The sequence below is a fragment of the Argiope bruennichi genome, chromosome 1 (genome assembly GCF_947563725.1).
Source record: "Argiope bruennichi chromosome 1, qqArgBrue1.1, whole genome shotgun sequence".
Taxonomy (NCBI): Eukaryota; Metazoa; Arthropoda; class Arachnida; order Araneae; family Araneidae; genus Argiope; species Argiope bruennichi.
The window spans coordinates 114,956,336-114,968,674 of record NC_079151.1 but is presented as its reverse complement, the minus strand read 5'-3'; the positions used below and the strand labels follow the sequence as shown (position 1 = coordinate 114,968,674).

Genomic DNA, 12,339 nt, shown 5'->3' with positions numbered 1-12,339 from the left:
GGCGACCAGCTGGTTCGCCAATCTTAATGTGCGTTTAAATTTTAATAATTAAATATTTTACGCAATTCCTACTTTAATAGATTCTTCATCAAAATATTTTAAAACTTCAAATTTTGATAGTCATATAATTCACTCATAATATTATAAAGGCCTTCAATCATAACGTAATATGTATCTCTCTAATTTTCTGTTAGCTCCCGTAGAATTTATGCTTTAAATTAAAGTGGAAAGAATTAATCTACAATTAATATAATAATATATTTTTACTGAAACAAAGCATTTTTTTATAATATGATTACTGATAACAGAGTCACTGAGCGTTTAAACTTTCTGGGCACTATAATAAGAATATCTTTCTTAATTTATGTAATATCTCAAGAATTTGTCAACAAAATTTTCTCAGATTCATCAGGAACAGATCGATTCATTAACAATGTTTAATTTTAAATGCATCAAACACTCAAAAAATAAAATGAATCGTTTAAAATAATCGGTCGAAAACGGGTTTTAAAAAACTACTTAAAAAACGATGTACTTAAAACTATAAGCATGTACAAAAAATATATAACTAACATAAATACAATTTACTTACAAAAGCATGCAACTAACCTAAAAATAATTTAAATCGTCCGTTGATAATGGTTGTCATGGCAACAATCGGAACACAATGCGCAGGCGTGAATTTTCTTCGCCAATTACGGTAATGCAAATGCGTGAATTTTCTACGTCAGTTGGGGTAACGCTATGCAGATTATACATTTTTAATTTTCTTTATTCTGTGTTATTTTAATTCAAAAGTACTTCAGAATGAATCTGAAACATGGATTAATTAACAATGTTTAATTTTAAATGCATAAAACATTAAGAAAATAAACAGAATCGTTTGAAATAATCCGCCGAAAAACATTTAACCCTAGCCTCATTACTGTTGGGAGAAAAAAAATGCTGAAGCCTTACTCATTTGGCGGTGAGGAAAATAGAAGATTTTTTTGGCGGAAAAGTTGGCGGTGGGGAAAATGGAAGATTTTTTTGGCGGGAAAGTTAGTTTTTAATTAATAATTAAAATTGTAATTAAAATTTCAAAAAAAGGGACACCAGGTGCACATTCCCGACCTCTAAGGTATACATGTACCAAATTTGATAGCTGTATGTCAAATGACCTTGCCTGTAGAGCGCCAACACACACACACACACACACACACATTGAGCTTTATTATAAGTACAGATATAGAAGTTCTTGTAATTTGTATTCCAGGTCTTTAAAGAAGCTGGACTGGAAAGACTTCGAGCGAAACAAAGACTTCTCACAGGGTACATGGAATACCTGCTAAGGAAGCACCTGCCGCAATACGAAGACACTCATCCAGAGAAACCTCACATTCGAATCATCACTCCCAACAACCCAAGAAATAGGGGGTCCCAACTCAGTGTGATTTCATCCGTCCCCATAACAGCCTGCGAAACGTTGCTAAAAGCAAAAGGGATAGTTGTAAGTAGTAAAAGAAATAAACATGCGACTTAACTCTTTTTAGATCTTTATTTAAATCTAGTAGAATACCGATATAGCAGAAATTGCTTAATGCATGTATCAAATTTATATGAAAATGTGCATGTGCAAAATGCTTATACAAACTGAATATTAATTATAACTATTAAATATTAATTATCAAATATATTAAGTATAGGTATTATCATTATATTATTGTAATTATAATATTAATTATTAAATATAAGTACATAATGTTATCATATGATAATGTTATCATATCGCACCATAGATCATATCTCTAAATCGCTAATGAGTTACTTTAATCCAGTTAAGGAAGATGACTCTAAGCTGAACCTCAGATATTTATTTATTTATTTTTATTACTATGGAAACAATTTTAACTACAGAATATATTTAACTGATTGTTCAGCTCTGGATACGTTGAATTTCAAATATTTTAATCCTGTCGTCAGAGATTTAACATATTTAATTAGACAAATCCCCTGTTTTAAAACTTGCACTTTTGAAAGAATTTGGAGTATTTCAGAATATTTGATTTAAACTATTTTTGACATTTTTCAATACCTAATCATTTCTGATTTTATTGTTGGAATTCGACATTAAATTTTTAATAAAATTATCGTTTATTATTTTTAACACTAACTTTTGATACAGTTTTGATACTACAAAAGAATTATGAGACAGACTAATATTGGCATCTAATCTGTTGTTATCTAAATGAGTGAAAGAACATGCATACATCCTTATCATTTCCCAGAAAGTGTTAACTGGAAATGCACACATAACTGTCAATTGATTTGTGATGAGTATCATGAAACAAAGAAGCGAGAAATACTATTGCAATAATTTCTTTTTATATTCTTAGATATTAAAACCACCTTCTATGATTGTCCTTAAGAAGACTTAACTACTACACTGCGTAAAAAAAGTAGAAGGACACTTGATTTTGTAACAATAACCGAAAAATATTTTATTTTTATTAAAATTTTTTATTAGAAACATTTAACAAATATTTCAAAAATACAATTTTAACATCAGAATTATGATGTTCAAACATAAAATATTAATGGCAACAAAAATAGTTTCTCTTTTTTGAAACTTTGTAAAAAAAGTAGAAGGACAGCATTATGATGAATGAAAAAATAGTGACTTTAATAAGGAATGGTCTTCCCATTGGCCTTTATAACTTCAAATATTCTGCTTGGAAGTGAATTGTATAGAGTTTGAATTTCAGTTTGACAAAAATTGTCCCACGAGTCATTCAATGCTTCTCGAAGCTGAATTTGCGAATTAAATTGCCTTCCATCAGCATAAACTCGACGAACTAACATTGCCCAAATGTTTTCCACTATATTAAGGTCAGGACTTTTGGCTGGTCATGGTAAAACATCCACATTATTTGTTAGGAACCAATTTTTGACTCCAGTCGCGGTGTGAATGGAAGCTCCGTCTTGCTGAAATTTCCACTATTCACCCCCCATGTCAGAGGCATAAGGAAGAAGCTCGGAATTCAGTACTTGAATGTAGTCTGTATGTTTTTGCCTACCATTTAAGAAAACCAGACTTGTCCTTCCTCCGTATCCAACAGCCAACCAAAACATTAAACTCCCTCCTCCCATTTGTCGTGTTGAATAGTATTCGCCTTCAGTTCCCAGACAATGCCAGTAGTGCTGATATCCGTCTGGACCGTTTAAGTTAAATTTCTTTTCATCGGAAAATATCACAGAAGTCCATTCTGTAGTTCAGGACATGTGCTCCTTAGCCCACGCTAAACGGTTATCAATGTGAGCTTGTTTCCACTTAGGATGATGTTTAAGTTTTTTGAAAATGAATTTTTTAGATCTTTTAATATAGTTGTAAACTGTTTGTTTCGTCGCATGATTAAGTCCTGCTTGATTTCTTGCCTTTGAAACACTTCCTTTGTTCTTCTTCAGCACACGAGCAAGTTTTCTTTCATCACGTGGTGTTAACTTCTTCGGTCTACCAGTCTTCTTTTTATTTCCATTTTTATAAGGATTTCTGATAAAGTTTAAAACTGTATTGGGGCTCACCTGCAACAATCGAGCAATCTCTCTGACACCTTTACTATCATTTTGATATGCGGAAATTTGCCCCTTTTGCAAATTGTTCAAAGGTATTCCTTTAGGCATTTCTGAGAAAGGAGAAACAACGTAACTTTTAAACAAATTAGATTTTTTTGACAGAAAAGGATAAACAAAGTACAAAATCACTATTTAAATAAAGAACAACTTACTAAATTAAATATATTAGCAAGTGTCCTTCTACTTTTTTTACGCATCGGAAATTATATATACTAATTTTCTTAATAATATTAGGGGTAGATGTTTAATTTTTGCCTAAAATGAAAACAAGTGTCATTAAACTAAATCTGCATAAATATCTGGTAGTTAGGAGAAAATAAGAGATATTAATTGGCAAAAAGACACTGTCCTTCTACTTTTTTTACGCAGTGTAGATATTGCGAATATGTTTCTATAACCGTATATTACATATTCATTATTTTTCCTTTAGTGTGATATAAGAAGATCTGTCGTCATACGTATTACCCCTGTGCCTTTATACAATACGTTCAGCGAAGTTCGCAATTTCGTCCATATTTTTAAGCAAATTTGGGACAATGAATTAGGCAGTGAACGTAAGTATTGCATTTTACATTACATTCGTTATTGTATGCTACATTATATCCAGGATGAAACTTAACTTGTACAACAAATCCTTGCATCCAATTCCCAAATCACACTATAACATTCCACTTCTCTGAATAAAGATAGAGAATCGTCAAAGAAATTGTCGATCGAAAAGCATAGTAAAAGCTCTTCATAAAAGAAAAATATATATATTTCAGAGTATGAAATATACCAATATAAATGAGGAAAAAATAGCAAGTGTGAAAACAAGGTAATTAAATGTTTTCGCTTAAAAACTTGAAGTGAAAAATATCTCGAATTTAATGAATAATTAAAGTTATATTTCTTAAATAAACTTTTCAATGAAAAAAAAAATCCTCTTTAAGATAGATGTTAGCAGATAAAAATTTATAAAATTTTAAGCTCTCGCAATTACAAGTTAAAAACATAAAACAATTTGTTAACAAAAATGTATAACGGAAGCCAAGATAATGCTGAAGAAAATAATGAAAATTTCGATAGCTTGCCAATAAAAGCGCTCTCTTTTAATGAAACTTATCATTGATAAGGAAAAACTGATTATATAATACGGTCAACTGTCATATGTTTGACGAAAAATTTATTTTCCTTTTCTTAATTATATTGTTATATTTTTTACACTTCTTGGCACTCAAATGCCACTCTTTGAATTAGCTCTTTGTTTAATATTTACAGATTTGTACAAAGCACATTAATTGTGGAACTTGACAGTTCTTTATATAACACTAGCAGTACTCGCAATGCGTTGTCCGTGAAATGATCAATCTTATCAAAATCCAAAACCAAGCAAACTTAAAGCTTCAGAATGATGTACAAAAAAAATTTGTTTTTTAGTGAATTCCCTGACAAATTTCGTCACTTCTAACCATGATCGATTTAAAAATTTTAATTTAATATGAAATCTTGCGACCTCTAGATGTGTCATTAGTGATTACCTACCCTTCACCCCTTTCCAGTTTTTTAGGGAAATCGGAAAAACTCATCTTTAATTTTTTTTTTGGGGGGGGGATGGGAAAACATCAACTAAATTCCCAACAGCCATTGTACCTAGACAGAAATTGTCTCGCATCAGTGTTTGATTTCTAGATACATTATTAATGTTCTACCGCACGCCATTTTGCGCCATTGTAAAGATATGCGCCAATATCTTTCGCCATTTGCAGAACCAGTGTTTTTGACTCTAAAATATTACGTTATAATTTGGTTACAATTAAGCGAGTTCCTTTACAATGCTTTTGTTGAAGTTAAATTTCACTGATAACATATTAATGCAACTTGATTTTAAATTCAATTTATAATTGAAATTGCATTCATTTCACTCATTTTGCTAAAACTGTTTAAGTAAAAAAGAAAAACAAATCGTTGCCCCATACTTTTCGCGTAACCAAACACCTATACAGTCTAAAATTGAGAGCTGTTGCGAACGGCGATTAATAAATTCGTTAAGATTTTACATCCACATAAGCGCTTTGTACATTTAAATTTTATGATCCATGGTTTACTAATTTGGCAATATGATAAATTAATGAATAAACAAATCTTCGTTTTGGTTCTGCACTGACCGGATCAGAGGGAAAAAATCATTCAATTTATCTGGAAAATAATTAAAAATCAAGCAATAAAGGTATTTTGATCGTTATTGTTTTAAGTTAAAGATAAATGTTTAAATAATCACCCAAAAAATTTGAAAAAGATAATGGAAACAAACTGTGTGACTGCAGAAATTTTCATTTTAAATTTAAAAACTTTTCGGAAAATGATTTTAAAAACTTATTAAACTTCAATAAATTAGATTAAAGGTCAAAACAATTTTTTAAAAGACAGTTATTTGCTATTTTAGTTGATGAAACGATTTTTCTTCTGTGATCATTAGAAATCCTATTATGGGATGGGGCGGATATGGAAAAAAAAAAAAAAAGCATTCAAAATGAACAAAAAATATTAATTTTAATAAATGTACACTAAATTTTAAATTTAAGATTTCGAGATGCATTGAACCACCTACCCTCATGCCAAATTTCTTGACTGTCAGTATGATTAACTTGTCTGGATATCGGCGATATACAAACACTTCCTTTTATAAATACAGATTCACTTATCCCCATTTCTGTCCTATACTTTTATAGAAATGTCATTTACTTTTAAATCCCATGCTACATGGAAACTTTATTAAAAATAGTATTTTATATAACTCTGTTCAATTCTTTAGCTCAAAATATTACTCCGAGTACTACAAAAACAACATAAATCGGAATTTGTTTAAAAATTTAAATCTCAAATACTCAGTAGTGAAGAATTCAGAATCTAATGCAATGAAAGAATCTAATGTTCTGAAAAACTAAGGATACAAAAGTGATAATGACTTTGTCAAATATTCTAATGAAATTGTAGCTTAAAAGATGAAGCAATTTCTATAGTAAGGACACTGAAGGAAATGAATCTTTAAAAACTGAAAAGATTGACTTCTAAAATGTAAATATAGATTACTCGGCTCTTACTCATTCCGGAGACACTGTAATAGTGGTGTATATAGAGAGAAATCATTTTCATATGCAAAATTGTTCATGTAATAAGTATAAACTCTTCACAGATGCACATTGTTAATAAACAGTCCTCAAATTTTCATTCCCATTCGTAATACTTACTTCAAATATCCAATGTGAATTCATTGTTGATATTACTCTGCAGGGGATTGAGATGCGCGAAGATAGAACCTAGGACCTTATGGCTTGCAGTCCAGTAACTAAACCATTTTGCAAAAGCAATTGCTCGTGCAGAATAGTTGTTAACTAGCTTATATGCTATTCACTACAGACTCTCCCACCAGTGAGTCGGAGGTGAGACGAACGATATGGTTGTTGAGTGGTGATGTATTTTTAGCTGTTGTCTAATGGGCCTGTACCCAGTTGAGTAGAGAGTGTGTGTGGTTGCTGCGTCAAGTGAGTCTGACGATTTTGGTTAAGGGTAGATGGAGCCACAACAGCTATTACGAAGGTTGAATGTTCATCGCCCCAGGTAACCAATGTAGGGGATTGAGAAGCGCGAAGATAGAACAAGGGACCTTGTGGTGTGCAGTCCAGTAACTAAACCATTATGCAAAAGCAATTGCTCGTGCAGCGTAGTTGTTAACTAGCTTATATGCTATTCACTACAGTCTCCCTCCAGTGAGTCGGAGGTGAGACGAACGATATGGTTGTTGAGTGGTGATGTATTTTTAGCTGTTGTCTAATGGGCCTGTACCCAGTTGAGTAGCGAGTGTGTGTGGTTGCTGCGTCAAGTGAGTCTGACGACTTTGGTTAAGGGTAGATGGAGCCACAACAGCTATTACGAAGGTTGAATGTTCATCGTCCCAGGTAACCAATGTAGGGGATTGAGAAGCGCGAAGATAGAACATGGGACCTTGTGGTGTGCAGTCCAGTAACTAAACCATTATGCAAAAGCAATTGCTCGTGCAGAGTAGTTGCTAACTGGTTTATATGCTATTCACTACAACTCTGCCTTTGCACTTCTATTCATCCACTAATCAGCAGATTCGTTAAAATAGTATGCATTATATATTCATTAATTTTTATTATCTTTCATATAGCACGGTATGAAATTATCTAATATGTTAATATAATTAATGTTTCTTATTTCTGAATAAAACACTACAACTCTCCTTACTGGAACAAATATGACGCAACTTAACAAGCACATTGACAAAGTGGAGGATTGGATTTTCCCTTGAAATCGTCAGCAAACACTGCAATACTATATATTTAGTATTGCAGTTTTAGGGGAGAAAGAAATAATTCCCTCTCATTAAAGAAGCGAAATCAAATCGTGGGATTTATTCCAATAAAATCAAAATCAAACCATCGATATTAACATTTGTGTAAAATGTATTTAAAAAATTTTTGTAGAGTTCTATTGAATTTCTTAAAAAATAAAGGAGCATTGGAATAGTATTTTAATATATATAGATTATGCAATTCAAATGTGATAATTCCCTTTTTTGAAAGCCAACTCTTAAAACAAATACTTTTAAAAAGATTAATACACAGACTATTTTGATCCGCAAATATTGTTACCCTATTTATTTATATAAAATACAAGTTCAAAATGGTGCAGAAATCTGGTATCTGTCGTTAAAGCCGCCACCCTAATACTGATTCAAAACTGATGAATTTTCTTTAAATTAAGACACTGAAGATCGCATACTTAGTTAAAATGAACTGTAATTTATTTTTTTTTTTTTTTTAGTTATATTAATATTCCGTTTTGAAGCAAATATGTATATGGAGCTTTCTAGCTATGAAGTCTAAGTATTACCACTTCCAATTTATTATGGAATGGAAATGTTATTTTAATCATTTTCTAATTTTAAGTCTTTAATTTGTTATTCATTATTATAAATATTTATAAATCAGTTTTTTCTTTAATTTATTACCAGATGGCGCCCCAGTTTCCAAAGCGATACTTCCAATCAAATGGATTAGCTGATAGTTAAGTGCTGATAATAATAAAGCCGTGCACTGTCATCAAGAATGCATTAAAGAAAGAAATTTCGAAACTTTAGCATACCGAGGAAATTAGAAATTCCATTTTTATACGCATTAAATAAGTCAATTAAAAGTGCATAAAAATTTATAAAATTACAAAACAGGGAAAAAAAATACATAAGTGAATATAAATTTCTTATGAGAATATATATAGATTTTCGCTTAAATTTTATGAAATCCACTAAAAGTTAAAACTTTATTCCACTCATAATAGATTTAAAACGAGTCTCTCTCTCTAGCCAATGTAATCAGATAATAGTAATTATTTCCTCACCATTTGTGTGCTACGAATTGAGTAGAAAATGTAAGAATATTAGGAGCGTTGACCCTCAAGTAAATATATAATATTTAGAACATGATAACCATGAAATATATTGATAAAAAAATTTCGGGTTATTTTTGAGAAGCATATTCTAAAAATTTTGGGAAGCATATTCTATTATATCACTTTATATTAAATATTATTAAATTGCTATTTATATTAAATATTATTAAAAATATTTTAACTCATTTTATAAGTTTCTACTATAACGTACATTACGTACGTAACGTAGGAAACATTATAATTTGCTTTAAACATTTTTTTCTAATTTATGGAATTCTCTTCAAATTTAGATCCTGAAAAATGAGCTGTGCTAAGTAAAAGTTGAAGAATCCGATCAAACATTCACAAAATGGCATTTATGTCAAGTTGTAAAGTTTTACCTGTTTTTATTACTCTCGTATAGTTTAAATAACATTGGGATTTCATAATATGGTTAGATTTTATATTCTTTGTGTGTGTGTGTGTGTGTACGTTTTGTATATTGTATTCTACCTTTTTATTTATATACATTTTTAATAAACTTGTATAGATTTTTAATAATGTCTTTATCAATACTTCAACAAAAAGAACTATACTCTGTTTCACCCTAACTTGGCAGTAGTGTATATTCTAGGCATGCCGAATCGCAGTCGTTGTCAGGGGAACTGGGTTACTTTAAAGTACAAAGTTACTAGGAATGCAAATCACTGGCGAAACTTTATCTCGCAAATTTTTCGCCAAATAGTAAATATTTATTTACTTTATTATATTATCACTTTATCGGAGAATTAATTGTTTCCTTATTTTCATTATTTTTTTAATATTATTGATACATTATTTTAATAAATCATTAATGTTATTTCATTTCGTTTCATCGTTTCTGAAAAGAAAACCCTAAATCTTTCAATATTCGGTAAAGCGTAGTTCGACTAATGTTTTTCGAAAAGATATCTGTATCATCGTTCACATCTTTTAAAACTTTATCTAATGTTGGGATCTCATTTCTACGAAAATATGCATGGATTTTTCGTCAAATACAGGATAATGTAAAATCATCATATTTTACAAGACCTGAATGTTTGGCGGAGATGTAAAAGAAAAGAGCGCCAAATATTTGACCTTGAAGACCGGTTCTAGGCGAAGTGGAATTCATTATGTCAATCTTTTAGTTTTATTCGTTCGCTTTATTTACAAAATACTTAACATATAAACACTTCTAACTTGAGAATAATTTTAAATACATATTGATAAAAAAAGGATTTCTGTAATTTATGATATTATTTGATAAATTTCTGCGCATTTTAACTATTTTAAAGTCGGAATTGATGGGGAACTTTTTCCCAACGCGGAGCGTCACATTTTCTACCTTTTACAATACTGCCAAGTTAGGGTGAAACAGAGTATAGTACAATGCATACACATGTTTAGAAGATGCACGAAGTTCTTAGCAAATAATAATAATATTACAAGAACTTTAACATTTATTTGGACAATTTTCAAATGTTCTACATGTTAGATAATTCGGATTTGCTAAAGAGATTTTTACACAGAAATTAAATCAAAACTTTTATTTGTTCTTAGCATTTAAATTGCATTCATCATCTCGCGACGTTATTGATATTATATTGTTGAAGCATGACATAGAACCGCTGCAGTCTTTTTTAGAACAGGATAAAGAAAAGGGAATGAGGAGAAAATCGCGACAAAATTTATGTACTCGAGGCGGAAATTTTCATTGATCAAAAAACTGTAGAAAACTGCTGAATTTGCAATTCAATGGACCCTGAGATCTATTTCATGAGATAGAGTATTAACAGGCAGTTTAAAGTAGAAAAGAGATGTGGATTTTGTGATGCATGAGGGGAAAAAAAAACCAAAATCCGAGCAATACAGTATTTTGATGTTTGAATTAAGTAGTGAGAAAAGAATCAAATCAAGAGAAAAATCAAATGGCAGAAAAATTAATCATATACAATTCAAGGTGTAGGAATTTGATGTTTGTTCAAGTACAGGGTGGTTATAATTTAAGTTACCCTGTTTAGACCTACGTAGTGTCCGCTCTAGTGGAAGGATGTCGAAAAAACTTGATATTTAGATTGTATGGATCATGGGGAAAAGAAATATGCAATAAAAAAAATTAGTTCAAATTTCGGCCGATAGATGGCGGTTATCATGTACGATAAAGGCCATTATGCAAATTTAGAGTAATTTAAAAAGCCAGTACTCACTGTCGCAAACTCATTCTTTGCCATGTCGTTAGAGAAGAAAGGAAGAGCTTTACTGATAAAGTTGTTTGATCAGAACAACATAATTTGTCAATAGACTGGAGAATTGGGTGTGGTACAAGGAAGAGAATGAAAACGGATTTCAAATGAAACTGTGGAAGATGCCGTTCTTGCCGTGTCGAAAGAACGTCTGATTCGTAATATTCTTCATCAAGTGCTCAAGCGGTAACACGTGATTTGTCCCTCCCTTGGTCTACAGTACGAAAAGTTCTTCGACCCTTATAAAGTAGTATCCATACACATCCATCATGTGCAAGCGCTGAATCCTGCAGACCCGGAGAAACGAAATCAATTTGCTAGAATTTTTTAGCCAGAATAGCCGTTGACAATTCATTGCCTTGGAACATTTTGTGGTCGGACAAGGTTCATTTTACCCTAGGAGGAGCAGTTAATACTCAGAACTGTCGCATATGGGGTACTGCAAGTCCTAATGATGTTCATGAACAGTCTCTACATCCTGATTACATTACTGTATGGTGTGGTTTTACTGCTGATTTCATTCTTGATCCTCTTTTTTTTTTTTTTTTTTTTTTTTTGAGGAAAACAGGCTTCATGGCCCTCAAAGGTGTTCCGTTACGGGTGCCCGTTACCGCGACCTTCTTCAGCAGCAAGTCATTCCTGCGTTACAAGAACGAGATTGTTTAGGGATTACTGTCTTCATGCAAGATGGTGCACCACCTCACATTGCTCGACCAGTGACGGCATTGCTTCGTGCCCATTTTGAAGATAAATTTGTAATTTCAAGAAGTTTTACAACTTCCTGGTCTCCGCGTTTTCCGGACTTGAACCCTGTGATTTCTGGTTGTGGGGATTCCTGAAAGATCGTGTCTATGGAGGAAGCATACGGACTCTGCATGAATTGAAAGCAAGTATAACCCGTCATGTTGCTGAAATTGATCGAGAAACCCTTCGTGCCACTATTGAACACGCCATAATACGCTCTGAACATGTGCTTGACGAAAATGGAATGCACATTGAAAATATATTGCAATTAAATAAAGTTTTTAAGTTC

General features: G+C 31.6%; 1 protein-coding gene across 1 annotated transcript in view; it reads left to right on the top strand.

Annotated features, from left to right (window-relative positions):
* Positions 1-9,603, top strand: part of LOC129963433 (kynureninase-like) — an 86,793-nt gene extending 77,190 nt beyond the window's left edge. The window contains exons 12-14 of the mRNA XM_056077797.1: positions 1,256-1,489; positions 4,043-4,166; positions 9,354-9,603. Coding sequence (XP_055933772.1) covers positions 1,256-1,489; positions 4,043-4,166; positions 9,354-9,367 — 372 coding nt within the window. The 3' untranslated portion in view covers positions 9,368-9,603. The remainder of the gene's footprint in view (positions 1-1,255; positions 1,490-4,042; positions 4,167-9,353) is intronic.
* The last annotated feature ends 2,736 nt before the right edge of the window (positions 9,604-12,339 follow it).